The sequence below is a fragment of the Molothrus ater genome, chromosome 3 (assembly GCF_012460135.2).
Source record: "Molothrus ater isolate BHLD 08-10-18 breed brown headed cowbird chromosome 3, BPBGC_Mater_1.1, whole genome shotgun sequence".
Classification (NCBI taxonomy): domain Eukaryota; kingdom Metazoa; phylum Chordata; class Aves; order Passeriformes; family Icteridae; genus Molothrus; species Molothrus ater.
Window position 1 is genome coordinate 44,489,787 of NC_050480.2, and position 17,819 is coordinate 44,507,605.

The 17,819-nt window shown below is 38.7% G+C and overlaps 1 protein-coding gene across 2 annotated transcripts; it reads left to right on the forward strand.

Moving 5' to 3' along the window:
* Positions 1-17,269, forward strand: EDARADD (EDAR associated via death domain). 2 transcript variants are annotated; one of them, XM_036381290.2, is made up of 6 exons: positions 1-75; positions 4,279-4,337; positions 5,532-5,571; positions 8,580-8,668; positions 11,451-11,496; positions 13,974-17,269. In XM_036381290.2, exons 1-6 carry the CDS (start codon positions 45-47, stop codon positions 14,348-14,350), a joined length of 642 nt encoding a protein of 213 aa, XP_036237183.1. In that variant the 5' UTR covers positions 1-44; the 3' UTR covers positions 14,351-17,269. The 2 variants fall into 2 exon arrangements, with proteins under 2 accessions (XP_036237183.1, XP_036237184.1); XM_036381291.2 differs by lacking the exons at positions 1-75; positions 4,279-4,337; positions 5,532-5,571; positions 8,580-8,668 and adding an exon at positions 8,801-10,746.
* Positions 17,270-17,819: the final 550 nt, after the last annotated feature.

Sequence of the window (17,819 nt, forward strand, 5' to 3'; positions counted from 1 at the left end):
GTTCCGGGCACGTCGCGTTCCTCGCCGCGGGAGCGCCGCGCCCCATGGCCGCTCCGCAGGACCCGCTGCCCCCAGGTGAGGCTGGGGCGCCGCGGGGAGCCGGGCGGGCGGGCGGGGATGCCCCGAGGGGCGGTGGCCGCAGCCGGGGCCCGGGGGGGTCCGGGACGGGCGGTGCGCGGGGGGCGGCCCGCGGCGCTCATCCCGGGCCGGGCGGAGCCGGGGCCGCGGCTCCTGGGAGCCAGGTGAGAAGCGCACACCCGGCCGGGCTGAAAAGGGTTTTTAAGTTGCTCCCTTCCCCCTCCGCACACGCCAGTTAAGTACGGTAATAATTTATCATGTGCTCTGCTGATGTGATTTAGTGTAACTTGTCTTGTCAAGCCTGCTCCAGTATTTAGCGTGTAAGTTAGTTTGCGCTAGTTAACAGCAGGTTCACAATACCTTTTTAAAAGGCGTTTTCTTAGGAGCCCAGAGCTCGGGTGGCTACGAACTCCACGTGCCTTAATTTACATAGTAATGGTAATGGTGCAAATGACTTTTAACGCCTCACCTGTGGTGTGCCAGCATCACAGACTTTTCCATGAGCTATCTGCTCAGGCAGGGACAAAGTTTTGAGTAATTGACAGTAAACAAAGATACACAAGTGCTGATGGACTTGGGCTTTTCAGGGTACTGAATATTCTAGTATAATTTGCCATATCTTCTCCTCCTATTCAAATCTAAATTCATGTGCCCCTAGTCAAAGCAACATTTTTTATTTGGGTTTAGTCAAAGAATTCATCTTTGTGAGCAACGTTAGTATTAGAGTGATTACTTGTTAAAGTTGTGCTAAGTTAGAGTATTAATGTGTATGCCAGCCTTGGTGTGGAAATGTGCATGGTTGAACTATGTAGCTACAGCTGATTTCAGGGGCTTCACTCACTACTGTCGGTGTCAAGACTGTTGCAGAGTAAAACTGTAAAAGAGGAGAAGACTGTCTCTGCTCCTTGGTGCTTTTTGAAACCCCTTCTGCTTAAAGGTCAAAATCCTGAGGTCCCTAAAACTCGCTTTTAGACTTCCTTCCAATGCAAGGGTGAAAAGCAGAAAAACTGTTCGCACTGGTAAGTGCAGAGCATTGCATCCCAATTATAGCAGCGGTATTGGACAGAATGAAAAGGTGGGCATTGGTACAAGTCTGCTGCTCTTCTTGCAGACTGGTCATACTGGGGGGGCCCTGGCAGAGCTGTGGCAGCTGCTGAGCAGCATGCAGGTGCAGAAATGAACCTCAGGAGCAACCACTGAACCTGATTTGTGTCTATGTGTTTGTGTCCGAGTCTATGTGCACATGCTGATTTACGTCTATCTGAGTCAACTCACTTATGGCTCCCTGCAGAAGAGTGGGGAAGTAAATGGTCCAGTGTCTGTATCCTGTTGGGGCGAGTACAGGGTAGTGATTTTGTAAGGGATCCCAGGTAACGCTGTTATGAAGCTGTCTGTCAAAGTAACCATGAAATCAGACAGTCAATCAGATGATACCCTCAGTTCCTGTTGGCCTTTCAGCATGCAAAACTGTGGATGGTTTACATCTGAGATAAACACAGAACTTTCCTCTCTACTGCTTTGTGCACTTGTGTCCAGCTCTGTGACATGAGCTGTGGAATGTTGGGGCAGATGCATGTGGGAAAGGGCAAAAGGACATTCAAATTGCCTTATTCACAATAAAATACTAGGTCTGTGGTTTTCAGATTATCTGCCATAGTACTATGAGTGGTCAACAAGATTCTGGTGAATCGTCTGCAGCCCAATATGTGGAGTTTTTAATCTTAGGTGCAAATATTTATACACATACATGCCACTTACAAAAAAACTGGGGACTTAGTAGTAGTCTGCAACCTAAACAAAACAATGGAAATTACTATTCTTCATAAAGAGATATTAAATAAAGGGAAGCAATTGAGGTATAGGAAATGAAATACAATTTTAAAATACTTTTCAGGATGGATGCCAAGCAAGAAAGATGCAGATTCTCATGACTGTGTTTATGTGTGAGACCTAGAAAGCAGGAGTGAGAGGTACCACCCTTGTACCCCATCACCTCTTGTAAAGATACCCTTGGGTCTATCAAGTCCTTGTTTCAAATGCCTGTTTTCTCTGAGCTTCTCCAATTTTTTTCAGTGCTTCCCACTGGGTTGTGGGAAGTGTCAAAATGTACCTTGGTGGTCAGGGAGTTGTAACAGAGAATAGAGGACAGAGCCCTTTTATAGCTACAGTAGCCAGTGAGGTTCACCAAGGCTTGGACATTCTGTGGGGTCTGCCTTCACCTGCTTCAAGGCTCCTCTTACGTGGGAAAAAGAAAGTTCTGGGGGTTGTTTTGTTGGTTTGGCTGGTTGCTTTTTTTTTTTTTTTTTTTATTCATCTAAGAATCTGTAAGGAGGAGCTGAAAAGCTTCCAGAATAAGCAACAATAAGGTGCATGCTTTGCCACTGGTTTTGAGTGGAAAAACAGTGAGACTAGGGATGCCTGGGCTGGCCTTCTTCCCTAGAGCCTTTCTTTGGTTCCCAGTGCCTTGTTTTTCAGCTTTCCTTTACTGGGTGGGCTTCTATTTGCCCAGCTCCTCTGCAACTTTCCACTGCAATTCCCACTAGGAGCTTCTATTTTTGGCCCTACCCTCAAGCAATGTCTTATGCCAGCTTATTGTATTTTCCCATGTCCCAGCGACTCTCAGCTTCTCTGCATTTGAGAGTTTGTGCTGACTGTTGCTATCAAGGCAGGCTTTATCCAGAATATTTTGTTAATTCCATGTTTCTGGAGCAGGGGTTTATTATATACAAAAAAAGACATATGACAAGAACATGGGGTTTAGGTTGTTTGTTTGTCTTCCTCTTCTGCATATGGCTTTCTAATTTGCAGTGTGAACAATGCTCAATGGCATTTTCATAGGCCCCTGCCTTTTTTGTGCCTTTGAATGTTTTATGTTCAGTGTGCAAAGACTGTGCTCAGCCCTTGTCATCTACCCCTCTGATCATGCGCCACCTGCCTGGACAATGCCTGTGGGTTTCCTGGGGGCTCTAGCACTGAGAAAGGCTTTACATGGAATCTCAGGGAAACCCAGGAACTGCTGGTGGTGGGGCTGCCTCACAGAAGCAGGAGGGAGAACAACTCTTTCCCGCTGCTGCCTCCTTTTTTATTTTCAGTTTATTGTGCTGTCTTGCACTGGTTATTGCTTTAGCTCGTTTTGTTGTATTGAGCGGATTGCTAGGAGTGGGTCCCCAAATAAGCAATTATGTTAAATTTGAGCTCTTTAGAATAGTGTCTGTGTAACTTCTGTTCTGTTTTGGGGCTCAGTGTTTATAATGTGTGCTTTGTAGTTAATTTCTGTGACTCTGTTCTAAATCTGCTGGTTTTTATATTCCAAAGAAGGTAATCATCAAATACTGATTACAATCATGTCCTACTTGTTGCTGCTGAAAATTTAATGTGTACTTGCAGTAAGTGACTTTAAGAGCAAGAGTGACAAGAATGAAGCTCTTAGCACATAATTTAAAATGTTTTTCAATTTTTGAAAACATTCTTATCAACAGAAGAGATTTCTGAAAAATATGGCAGGATGATGTTAAATTATAGGAGTAATTTTGTGAATCCTGTCTTCTGTACGAGATTTATTTCAGATTTTCTGTGCACTTTTGGTCAGTATCCCACTAGTATTTGTCAATTTAGCTATTGATGCAGAGGGGTTAACATTTCATGACTCATCTGCAGGTACTTTGAAGATTCATGCTTTGATTCTCTTGATATTAATATAATAGATTTTTACTGTTCTATTGTATACAAATAATTAATATTTTGCTCAAATATTTTTAAATGAGTGTTTTCAATTTTCTGTTGTAATCTGATGTTCAATCTAGTATTTTTTGTTGTAGTGGGTATGTTCGTTTCCTGTTTGAATTATTTCTTTGAGGAAAAATTTCAATGCTGTCAATAGAGAACAGAACTTAGCTTTTAGAAAATTTACTGAATTTTAGTATTTATTGCTGACATGTTTTGTGATTTTTTTTCACTAAAGATAGACTTCAACTAAAATCTCAAACTAGAGTTAGGTGTCCTTATTACATGTAGTTTCTAATGTCTGTGCTAGTAGTTCTGACATTTTCCAGTTTGTCATGTTTTCTTGTGGAAATATGACATAATGCATGTAATGGCTGTATAGTTGTGTTTTACCTTGGTCAGACAAAGAAGCAAAATATGAATTGGCAGAAATATTTTAATGACTATGCAGTGATAAAGTTTTCTTTTTTCCAGCAGATCATGCAGCAAAAGAGCCAGTGGAGGATACAGATCCAAGCACTCTTTCCTTAACAATGGTATGTGTTTCTAGTCTAGTGCAGTTGAAATCATTATAACTCTGTATGGTTATGTGATGCCATGGTGAGAGAAAACATTCAAGGATGCTAACTCACACTGTCAGTGTATATAAAAGATTTGAGTGCACAAAAAGCCTTAATAAATTAACCTGTGCAGTCAAAGTGTAAATAAAAATACCAACATGTATATCAGCTGAACTGGATGGTATTATCAGTGAAGCTGCCCACGGGATAACCTCCAAAGGCTCTGGCAGTGACATCTCTTTAATTTAAGAAAGTCCCAGCAACTGAGAAAAATTAGTGCTGACATTCTTTTGTCTACATAGTTTGAACGGATAAAATAACCCACCTATGGCTTAAAAGTTCAACACTCCTAAGCTGTTATTACTTCCTGTAGCTGATTTGGAGTCATGGAAAGGTAGGATCCAAGAGCAGTGCCTTAGGCAGGCCCGGCTGAGCCTCGGGAGGGACCAAACCGCGCCCTCTGGTGCTCGCTGGCACACGAGCACCGCTTGTGTCGGGATCTCAAACATCCCGGGCTCCTGCCCACGTGGGACTAATATGAAATTCTGTGACAACTTTTTAAAATGTGGCTTTCTGTAAAAGGCAGACCTACTTTCATATAAGGGTGAGAGGCATAGGGAAGGAGGTAAGTGTCAGATATAATAAGTTATGTTATGCCCGGGAATCAGTAGCTGTCTCCTTAAACTCAGTAATAACCACTTCCTATTCCCTCTTAAGCAGCTATGTAAGTTTAGAGCAGAAGGGAAAATATTTCTTTTTCTTTCAATGCAGTAACATTTTATTAAAAGCTTAATCTGCTAAAAGAGAATTTGAAGTAATGTCTGTTCTTTCTGACATGCATTACCTTTTCAAGATTATCTTGCTACTTCAGTAGAAAATTTCTTTCCTAAACTCTGCTTTTTCACTAAAAATGGCTTTAAAAATACCGTAGCAAAGCAGCAATCTCTGTTACTTCTTCAAGTGCTAATCAGCAGTGTTGGTAACATCTCAGTTTCCAGAGAAGTGTTGCTGTATTTGATGGTGAACAGATCAACTAGTAGCAACTTGAGAGATACAACTTTAATTGTGCACTTACAAAAGTACATAAAGAAAGAGTACATAACTACTCTTTCCCTGGCACAATCGCACTCAAAATAACAAACATCTGTGTTTCTTGCCTTTTTGTAACAGACAGAAAAATATCCTGTCCAAGACACAGGAGTACCTAAAGGTAAGTATTGTGAATTCTCTCTATTCAGATATCATTGATCTGTTGCTATCTGCAATAAAACCAGTGGTGTTACCCAACAGATTAAAATACTCATGCTTTTTCTACATATTTGTGCTTTAAATGTAATGCCCTCTTTATTTTTGAGGTCAGTTTGGTGTGTTTATCTAACTTTTGAAATTTCCTTCTCTAGTTTAGTTTTAATCTTAAAGTCACTCTAAAAATATCATCAGAAGACCTGAGTTCTTGGTCTGAAAGGAAAATACAGTGGTGCCATTGAAAGACAGGGTTCAGACAAGAGATGGTAGAGACATCATAATGTTGGGTAGTGACTTTGAAGGGACTACCAGTGCCTTCATGCTGTTAGAAATAAAATCAAGAAATGCCTTCCAGGTCTTTTGCCTCTGACTGCATTCCCAGCCTTATAAGCTGTCAACTCTTCGTGCCATCTTTTACCTTTAGCTGGTTTAATACCATCTACTGGGGAACCTACTATGAGGTCTACTCTGCACAAGTTCCTGCCCCTCCTTGCTGAAAAAGGAGAGAGGGAGTGCAGGTTCTGAAGAAAAATACATGGATTATACAGAGTGAATATCCTCCTTATGTTTCCTTGATGTGTGGAGTGGATTTTTTTGTTGTCATCCCAGGCTTGGCCATTGACTTTTGTCCAGAGAATGTCCTGGCAGGGGCTTGCCTGAGGAGCACTCTGCAGGTAGTGTGTTCTCCATCCTGTATTGCACAGCAGGTCTGCAGTGGGACAAGCACAGGAAACCAGGCTTGTCACAATGGAAACTCATGCTGAGGAGTGGGAGGGGTATACGGCTGGGGTTAAAGAAAAATTGGAGATTATTCTGGAGCTTGAGAAAGCCAGGCAGAAGAGATGAGCACTCTTCAGAAGTGCTGCTCAGCAGGGAAGGATCATGTGGCATGAAGACTCTTGAAGTTATAAACTAGTTTCTGTTTATTTGCAGGCAGGTCCTTCAAAATTGTTTATTAGCACCAAAGCAATTACACTAGAACATTATTTTCCATGTTCTGTTTTTTATTTCACCTGTGACATTAGATCCTCCTCAAAATTAATTAGATAAATTCCTAAATTTCAAATTTGCCATGGCTGTTTAAAATCTAAAATTGCATATTCTAAATGCATCTAATTTAAAAAGGAAAGCTAAGACATAAGTAAAAAGGTCATCACTTTCTGTAAAAAGGAAGTGCACGTGGTTTATATTTAATTTTCATTTTTGCTTCCTCTTATTACTTGTAAGAAGATGTAATTACTTATATAGCTTGACATTTCCCCTTTGAAGTTGAATGTAATACAAATACCTCTTAGTATTCTGTTCATTACTGTAAATTTCATTATTTCTTTAAGAATGGCTTTTCATAGTTATTTCTATAAAACATACAAACTTAGAAGTATGAGTCTGTCAACTAAAAATTGTAACAGATATGCCAGTCTGATTTTGTATAACACACAATTATATCTGTTTCAGATTTAATGTTTGAACAGACAGTACATTGGTGAGAGGGGCTGTCTGTATCTTTTATTGGTCAATTAATTAATGGGCTGTTTTGGAGCCATAACTTGTTAAAGTTCTTGGCACCCTTTACTGACTATGAGAGAAGATGGAGTTGAGGGAACTTCTTATCTTGCAGAGGTCACCTTAGTGTTTATCATTATTTGATAATAATTCTATTTCTGCCCAACTATAGAAAAAAATTCATGCATATTATTTTCACAGGTTGATGCCCATGCTTTGCATTTTCAGACAGACTTTTTTTGCTTTTTTTTTTTTTATTTTTGAGGGGGTGAGGTTTTTGGGGGTTTTGTTTGTTTGTTTATTTCTGGGGTGAGTTTTTTAGGGTTTTTTTTGGGTTTTTTTGTTGTTTTGGTTTTTTTTGTTGTTGTTGTATCTGGACCTACAGTCAAAAAGTTTGGTCCTCTACCAAACATTGACATCTCTGGGGATGAAGTATCTTCCATCTGTCTTACAAAACCAGAAAAAGAAGAGAATAGTGATTTTTGGTTTTCTTTTTCTTGCAAGTGTAAGGATGAATTATTTGACTCAGATCAGTTTCTTGAGTGAGTTAAGAAAATATTGCTTCTTTCTGTGATGTGATGATTCATAAAGGATTCAATGAGATCTTGCCACTAAACAAACAACAAATGGAAACATTCCAGTGCTACAAATGTAGTCACCCTCCTGCAGCGTTCTTGTATGTAAAAATATGTAGAATATAACCCTTTTTAACCTTGTGTTAATGGGTTAGGTCTCCACCTGACTCAGGAGAATCATGCAAATAGTTTGATGAAGAGGACCTTATTAATCATGCAGAGTGTACAAGGTCCACAAAGGGTTTGTGTATCCTTTGTATCCCATTTTGAGGGCCGAAGTGATGCTTGAAAAGTTAGTAGAGTTTGTGCTGTACTAGGGAATGCTGTGCTCTTCAGTGGACTCCCAGGGCTGTTGATAAACACACTTTGAAATGGATTATTTCAGTGCTTCAGCAAATTCCTGTGTAGTAGGAATCACTAGGATGTGTCCAGTTCACAAAGGGGCAGAATAAAAGATAAATATTTAGGCAGTATTTATTTTAACTGTCTTTTAAAGTGTGATGAGAAAAGGAAAACAAAAATTAGAGTGACTTGTGACATTTTCAGCTTACTTCGTTGTATTGGTGGAGTTAATATTATGTAGTCAGCTTTCTGAAAGAACAGCATGACTCTTGCTTTAAAAATAGTGTGATGTTTGTTTAGAAAACAACTGCTACTTTAGTATCTAATCTCTGCAAGGATTATATTTCTTCTCACAGTCGTGCTCTGCATGACTGTTACAGCCTCTGCTGACTTAACATTTTGGGCTTTTAATCTAGCAATTCCCAGCATTGATCATGAGATGGAGTTAAATTTTTTGTTAGACAACTATACTATAATTTATGTTTGATAACATAAATTACTTACTATTTAAATTTGTGAGTGGAAGACTACTGTTTCACACTCTTTGCCTTAGATGAGGAATACCTAACAGATCAAGTTACTTTGGAAATTGCATCTGTGAACATCAAGACCCTTACGTCAGATTCTGGCCTAATACAACAGGTAAGAAAAATGATACTTGAATGTGAACTAAGTTGCTGCTGTTAATTCAGTAAGTATGTTAACAAATAAGTATATTTTCAGACTGTATCTGGAGAGCACAAAATTATTCAGTAAAACAGACCAGAAATTTGCTTTCTTTTCAAGAGTTCAGTGAAGGGAGCTTTTGTGGAGAAGAGCAAAAAAAAAAGATTATTTTATGATTAACATGTACTTTTTAGTTTAAATAGGTTTTGATCAATGTGTAGATGTTCTGAAGAAGAGCCAGCAAAGTGTTAAAGCTTTGTCATGCTGTTCCTCTGATGAAAATATTTCCTGGTGAAAATAAAGCCAGGCAGTGAAAGAAGTAAGGAAACCTAGATTTTGTCTTTAGGGAGGCATTGGATGGTTTTGCTTTGATTTTGGGATACTGCTCTTCCCATAGCTGAAACATTATCCGCTTTTTGTGACATCTTTCATTGCCATAGGAAGGGCAATGCTGAGTGACTCCCATGCTCCATGGTTATCATCTTTCAAGTGAATGTTTTTTGCTGAATTTCAAATTGATTCTCTTTGGGTTGAGCAGAAACTTGGAGAAGAGAAATGAATGAGCATTTTCCAGCAAGATGAAGAATTAAAAGGAGTTCCTAATGCCAGAGTCCCAGCTGAATTCCATCAGAAACAAACATGGGTTTGGTATGCATTTCACAGATGATGGAGGTAACTGTTCCTTGCCATCATCAAGAAGAGAGCATTTGTTGGCAACTTAGAATCACCATAAAGATAATTCAGTGTATTAGGGTGGTAATGGTTCCACAGAGCTGGAAAATTTTCTGCTTACCTGCAGACTGCACATAAGTTTATGGCTTTGATTTGACCTGTAGAGGATGATTGGATCTTCACTTATTGCAATTACATTACAAGAAAATGATCTTGAATAAACTTGAGTGCATCTGACATGATAATTTGGATAATGACTGATCAGTAAAAATATGAATTTTGAAAACATGTGTGGCACAGGTAAGTATTGCTGCTTTTCTTTGTACTTTTTGCAGTACTACCCACTCTTATTTTTTATGCCTCATAAGGCATGTATAATGACACAAGGGCACTTAGGCATTGGCTTTCACAGTAAGGTTTGAACTTCAATGAATTGATAAAGTCTGAGAAATGAGGTTCTGTACGGCAGTTAAGTGAACAGTATCTGCTTTTCCTTTTTTTTTTGGTTTGTTTTTTTTAGTGTGGATTTTTTTGTTTTGTTCAGTTTGTTTTTGTTTTTTTAAATTTGCTTATTTGTTTCTTTTGAAGTAGATGTCTGGGGAGGCTGAGCTGTCCTGGGAAGTTCCTCATTCTCCCCAATGACTTACTCTTCTGGGAATTTGCTCCTTGAGGCTCAGTAATAACATTTTGCCTTTTTATGGCATTTGTTGGAGTGGAGACAATTACTATAATCAGGAACTGCAGATTTAATTTTTTTAAATTTGTGTGCTCACATGTTGCCATGAAGGCCAACTTTGTGTTTAAAAAGTGTTGTCCAGATAAAGCTGTTGTGGTAGAAAAGTAAACTGCTAGAAGATAATGGCAAGGCTTATTCAGTTGCAATCGACATCTCTCTTAGATAGAGAGATGATCTCTCTTGAGCAGACAGCAGACATTTTGATGATGTTGCATGTGTGGTCTTGCAGTTTTCAGGGAGTAAAGAAATACTGAAAACAGTATGCAAATTTTTCCTTTCTTAACAAAGTCTGTAAATATTTTGGAGAGAGTTCACCTTCTTTATAATTAGATCATGAATGCATGCAAGTTCACCACAGCAACTGAAATTGCCTGTATTCTATTTTTAGTTGATTTCTTAGTAAAGAAGGTGTAGCAGGTTGGACTAGAGTATCTTATTACACTGTATTGTTACCCATATATTGACTTTTGTTTGTATGCACAACTTGCAAAATTAAGAAGCCTGCTGTTTCAGAAGAATGACACAATACAAAAAGATCAACAATACTTCATTGCAGCTATCTAAAGGGAAAATCCCCTCTACTTTCATCTTTAAATCCTCAACAGAAGAAAGCTATTTCACCTGGCTCCACACCTGCATAGTTAAAGTAAGGGCAGCTGCAGTTTCCCCACAGTTCTACAGTCAAGGGGCTGTCCTTCCAGTTATTAGAGGTTGCTAACTAGTAGAATTTCAATGTTACAATGTGTGTTACAGTCTCGGGCTGCTTAGTTATTTCATTATGTTTAATTAGCAGATGAAACATCATTGAGGGAATGTTAACTTCAAATAGGGAGAGGGTTAGATGTGATCTGCAAAAATATTCACCTCCACCTGCTGTCTGTAAAAGCTTCCCATGTACGTAAAGAAGTTTGTAAAAAAAAATCTCCCCTTTGCCTAAATCCATAAAACAATCCCTTATTGCTGCTTGTTACAAAATTCTTGGTTTTTTACATTGCAAAACATTTTTAAAATCTTTTAAATCAAAACATATGGATTGTTAAATAACTTTTGGGTGTTTAATAGAGAGTTAGTCAAAAGATGCAATGCTATAGCATATCATTAATAAAAATGCTGTTGTTCAGTGCATATAACCGACAGAGCAGTTTCATGAGCCAAAGCATGGAATGCTGCCTGAAAAGACTCCAGATTGTTAGCAATTCCTCAAAACTATGTCTATTTCCTGTCTGATTTTACAAGTAGCTTGGGATTCTTCTAAGTAATCTCCTCCTGGTTGTAAATTAGTCAAATACTTATTCTGTTGTTCAGTTACATTGTTTTATTTTTACTTTATATTTGTTTTCTGCTTTGTAGCCAGAAGACAAAGACACACAAAACCATACTGACGAATCGCTTTCAGGTAATATGTCAACTTTATTGTTCTTCATATTTTATTCCTAGGTTTTATTAGAAAGTGCTTTTTTAAAATCTGCTATTTGTCACAACAAATAACTGCCTGGATAATTAGTGCTTATGGAGCTCATTTCCTTACCAGTGTCGTTTACAGCTTCCTCTTTGTTCTAAGAGGATGGAGATCAATAATGCAGACCATACAAAATATGTAACTTGGGCTTTCCAAATACATTTAGTACTTCTGCCTTTGGAAGTGACATGCAAATAGCTGTCAGGAGAGAGCAGAAGCTGGCAGTAGGCTGTGAGTGCTTATCCCACCATTTGTGTGAGTTCTGCTGGGGAGGGGTGTATGATATACAGTTCTCTTAGTCTAACAGTAAGAAACTGAGAGTTTCCTATTAGTAAGGCAGCTTGTCCTATCAGGTAGCATTAGGATCATGCCGTTAGTTGGGCAGTGCTTGTCAGTGTCTAGGACAGGACCACCTTAGAAAAGCAGGATTCTTTATGATGCTTTTGATAGTCTTCCAGATGGTATAGCACAAGAAGCAGGTTGTTTTAGTTTTGTTTACTTATATCTCTGCCCTTTTACAGAGGTGTTTTTCTTTACCCCTTCTTCCCTGTTTCTATTGGAAGAAAAACTTTCCCTGTCAACCCTGCCAGAGTAAATAAGATGAAATTCAGATAGGGTGCTCTCCTGCCCCCTACGCTCAGCCAGAAATTTGCTTGGATTATATTATATTCATTTTGCCTTGTTTGTATAAGTAAAGGTTGGCATGAATGAAGCAAGAAAGTTTTGTCTCACTTCAGCAAGTTTAGAGAAGAACAGAAGAGTTAACATACATATTCCTGTAGAGAACAGCTGCAAGGCCTGTGGAATACCTGTTAGCTAAGATGTCACCAGAACATGTTTCCCTTTAACAGAGAATCTATGCCTTTGTATGAAGTTATGTCTCCGCAGCGGTGTTGTTGCTGCACGTCCTAACTTGTTGAAAATTTCAGAAGTTGTCCTTGGCCTGCTAAAAAAACAATCTGATGAGCAATGTTAGAACAGGCTATTGTTAGTTTGTTTCTTTAAAAATAAATAGAACATGCATGCAGACATTATATTCTGGAATTTTCACACAATCTGACAATAATTACTGAAAATAAATAATTGATGTTAAAAGAAGAGCCACAAAATCCCACAAACAAACAGCCTGAACAGATGCTGTTGTCCTTATGAGTAGGTGGCACTAACTACCAGATTTTTCCTTTGCCAGAGATACAGTTCAGGCCTCTGATACAGCACTTGTAAATTGTGTGTCACTGTTTTCTATTGTTTTTAATAAATCTTTTGATTACTATCAGCCCCTTTTTCAGAGTTTCATCTGAAGTAGGACTAGCTACTTCCCTATTTCAAGCTGTGCACTGAGGCTGGAGCACGGAAACTTTATGAAAAGCTTCTAGGCTGTGTCCATTATATACTATTTGGAGATACCAGATTCTCCCTGCTTTCAAAAAGGAGCAGGGAGAGTTAAGGTCATATCTGCAGCCAAAATGCTCAGACCTGTGTCCTGAAGTGTTGCAGTGTTAAAGGTCTTGGTATGAGACTTGGACTAGAGGTATGACTCAAACTGGTTTCTATGTGGTTTAAGGGGTATTAATATATAATATAGCCTGATAGCACCACATTTTTCCCAATTTTGGGGGAGATGCTGACTGTGGTGTGTAGGAGATATCTAAATGGCAATTTTCAGTATTTGATGCAGATTTTAGAACATATCACCACCTTTTTCCATCAACTTGGTATTTTTCTTTTTCTCGCATGTGGAGGAGTATGCACTTTATTCCTTTTCTGATGTACCTTTAAAATAGGTTTTGTTGGCAAAACAGAGACAGTTTTTATTGCGAGAGCCCTTAAAAAGCAAAGGAACGTATCTACTTTTTCATTGTGTTAAAGTACTAGATATTAGTTGTATTTGGATCTGTCAGCAGAGATTCTCCTGGTGCACGTATTTCATGTTGTTTTGAAGGTAGCAGCTCATAAATGCAAAGCCTTTTCCTTCATTCTACAAACAGGTACACAAGAAGCACAGAATGCACACATAATCTTGTTGGTGATGTAAGTGGGTATTATGGTAGATTCAAGGAAGAGACGTTGTTCCAAAACAAAAAAAGGGGACTATACTAGCTCATATACTGCACTGAATCCTGTGTCTTTTCTGTACAAGTATAAATAACTTTTCCAAGTAATGTACTGTCTTTAAAAACTGTCTTTTTGATTAAAGCCACTTTTGATTAGAGTGTAGTGAAGAGAGAAGTTTTAGAAAGTAATTTAATGAGCTCTTCATGAGAAGAGGCATTACATATCACTATTCTGACTTTTTCAGAAGCAATTCAAAGAAATATAATATTCCTCAACCCTATATGCTTTTAACTTTTTGTTCCTGGTGATACCACAGTAATAGATCCTAATTTCTTCCCATGTAATTATTTTCACTGCAGATCTCAAGAAAACCTGCAAGGAAAATGTCACCTGCTCCTTGTGCTTATTCCGTGCACCAACCATCAGTGACATGCTCAATGACGAGGACTTGTTGTACACAGTGAGGCTAAAGCTGGATCCCTGCCATCCAACAGTGAAAAACTGGAGAAATTTAGCAAGCAAGTGGGGGATGACTTATGATGAATTGTGTTTCCTTGAACAAAAGCCCCAAAGTCCCACCTTGGAATTCTTGCTACGGAATAGTGACCGGACTGTGGAGCAGCTGATTGATCTCTGTAAATTTTATAAGAGAATTGATGTTGTGAAAGTGCTGCTGAAATGGGTGGAGGAGGAATGGCCCAAGAGAGGGAACAGAACTTACCAGAATGATTTCTAGGTCAAAGTTGTTATTCTGTAAGTGTTAAATGCTAGCTACCACTGATACATACATTGGAAGTTTCCCTTGCAAGAGAGAGAAAGCCTGTACTGAGGGTTTGTATACTGTGTAAGCTTTATCTACTGTATACACAATGTAAGCTTTATGGCCTCAGGGTTGCAAAGATAACCTTCCAAAGTGGATGGAATCATCCAGGTTGAGTTCTTGAGTCTGCAAATACCTTCAGTTTCTTTGCTGCTGTTCACAGCCTTCCTAAATAGAAAAGGACTGAAAAAGCCAGACTGCTTGTTTTACTGCAGCACTTGTGAACCACATCAGTTGTGTGCTGTTGTTATTGGGAAAGCCACAGTTAGAAGGCAAGTTTCTTGGCCTTACTGGTAGCCCTTCCACAATTTTGTATGTTCTACCTAGTAGAAGATGAGGTGGAATCTTTTTTCTTCCTTTTTAGTTGTTTTTTAAGCTTTGTGACACTGTTTTTGGCACAGGAACACCTACCTCAGTGTTCCAGGCAGCAGTTAGGACCTGAATGTTGCAATTAACTGAATATTCAACATCACAGTTGAAAAAAATTAAGTCTCTTATGAACAAGAGTAGACATTAAACAATAACAGCTCTTAAAATAATTACATGCTACTATATCATAGTGTATATATTTACTCTAAGAGAAATCAAGCAATTCAGATAGACTTTTCAACCCATAACCTTTAGGGGCAAAAAAAAAAACAATTAAAAGGAAAACCAATTAAAAGGCTCTGTGCTTAAAACTACTTTCCAAAGGTTTAAAGACCATGTACACTGAGAGTGCAGGTATCAAATCCCTCTCACTTTGCAGTGTGGGATGATGGCACCACAGGGTATTGTTAGTATTGACTGTAACTTCCCTTTTCACAGGCTGTGGTTTTCTTTACAGTTCTGTGGGTTGGCCTACTTTCTGTCCCACACCAAGCCAGTTGCAGTCTTGTGTGAAACTAGCACCATATATTGATTAGAACCACTCTAATGGAAAATGAACAGCTGAATTCACCTACAGCCCAGGTGGATGGCTATTAAAGCACTTACAGTAGTTTAGACTGATTTTTTAAAGGATTCTGATTGTCTGAATTACACTGTTTACATTTTAAATGTTTCAGAATTGGCCTTTCTCCTACCATTCTTCTGACATCTCAGACATGCAGTATGTACATAGGTGTATATACCCAAGCACTGGTCAAGCTGTAGGGCAAAACTAGAATGGGGTGCAGGTTGATACACTGTTTACTTTTCTCGAGTAGATATAATAAGAATTAGTAGTGAAGCTGAGGGAAGTCTAATGCTATATGCTGAGTTTCTTACTGTAAGAGTTTGAAAAGGGACTTCTAGTAATTCTTTACTATACATACTGAGTGATATGGTTACAGAGGAGCTAGAAGTAAAGACTAACATTTTCAAGTCAGGCACTTGTTCTGGACTGACATAAAATTAGCTTTATTTTAGTGACTTCAAGAAGCTGAAAGTCTTGTTTCAGGGCAAAGAAATTGACCTAAATTTGAGGTTTGAATTTTAAATTTTTTTAGCAAAGACTGGAATTTGTGATGAATTTTTTTAACCATTCCTCAAAAAAAGCTGCTACTCTTTAGAACTCTAGTTTTCTAGCTGTATTTTAAGGAGAAAATTTTACTGCTCTGTCTTCTTGGGGCTGGAGTTTAAGTGTTTAATGGTTCTCTTCTAAGAGTGGGTGTTTCCCAACAGGTGTCTGTCGGCTCATAACTTTTGCAAATAATCTGTCTTGAGTTAGATGCTCTAGATTCAGCTTTGGGACTATGGCTGTGGCTGGGCTGCCTGCTGCTTTCAGGTCCTGCACAGGCATCCACTGCTGATGGGCAAATAGCTCATAATGCAGCTTGTCCAACATAATTCCCATACCTTGGGCTGACTGCATGCAGGATTTAGGTTCATATGTCTCTGTGTTGTTATAGAGCACGACACAGTACAAAAATACACGACTCCATCAAAAGGGTGCAAGAGAGAGATTTATTACAGCAACATTACTTTTACACATCTTCAAGATATTTACACCCATCCAACATACACATTCAGTGCCCATTGGTCATAAGAGAGAAACAAAATTCCCAGTAGGTGATCAGGGAGCCACATCACTCTGTGAGCCAGCCAGAGCCCGTATCTCTTAACTTTCTTTCCTCCCTCTGGTCTCCATGGTAACAACCTTGGTCTGCCTTCAGGAGAGATATGGGGCTTCTCCTTATCTTCAGGAGGCCCTTGCTAGCTCACAAGGACAGCACAGAATGTCTTTCCTACATGTGTTAAGTTGTTCTTCTGAGTGATGGCTGCTGGCATGTATGCACACAGCTTTTGCCTCCCATAACATACCACAGGTATATCTTGTGTGGTATTTTTAACATGCTGTGCTTTGGTAGATCCAGACCAGCTAGGAGCTGGAATCCTCATCTAAGAATCAGAATGAGAATATGAAATGATGCAGTAGCATTTCTGAATCAAGGTGTTCAACTGAAATATACACACTTTCCTGATTTCTGGGTAAAACTTGTAAAATTTTGAGGAAACTGTTGTCTTGTGAAGATGAGTTTGATCCCTTGAACCTCTTCAAAAGTCAATGTCAGATGCAGGAGTTCATGTTAGATGGAAATAATGCTGCTTCTGAGAGTTCATAGGTGGATTCAGTATAAATTCAGCTCTGAAGGTTGAAAATGTTAGCCTTAAACTTCACCACACACTGGATTACTCATAACTATACTTGAAATACTTTTTTTTCCTCCTTGTATGGCATAAATAGAGATGTACACACTCTTTTTCTAGTTTTATATCAGTTTACAAGATACTGGTTTTGAGTGTTCAATTTATTCTTATGTCTTCTGTTATAATGTGTACTATTTTAGAAGAAATATAGTTGTCAATGTTTGACTGTATTGTATTTGTTTTTATTACAGCTGGGAACACAGCTGTTTTCCTTCTCACCAGACCCCCTTGGAATTACTGAACTATCAATTAGTTGTTCTGTGTAAAAAATACCTTATATATGAAATTCATTATGCCTAAAAGCACTTTCGTTTGCAAGACATACTGCTGTTGAAGAAAGGAACATGCATTTTTTAAAAATCTTTTCCATATGAAAAATTAGTTAATTTTGATAAGATGAGCAAAAATATTTATCTAGAAACTTGTAGCTGAGTTACTGACTAAGAGAGGTAAGAAACCTATATGGGGTGAACTTTTCCTGAATTAATACCCAATCTGATACTGTACACTAAAAAGGTTCTACTAGGCTATCAGTTTTGTTCCATGATATCCTTCTCCTATTCCTGTATAAGACTTGCTCTCCCTTCAGGGATTTCCAGTTTTTTGCTTGCTGTCTCTGTGCCTGCAGGATGATCAGTGGCCTTTGCCACCCATTTTGGCTTCTATGAAGCTGGTCACACCACTGTATTATTTCATTCCTGCAAGCTTATCTAAG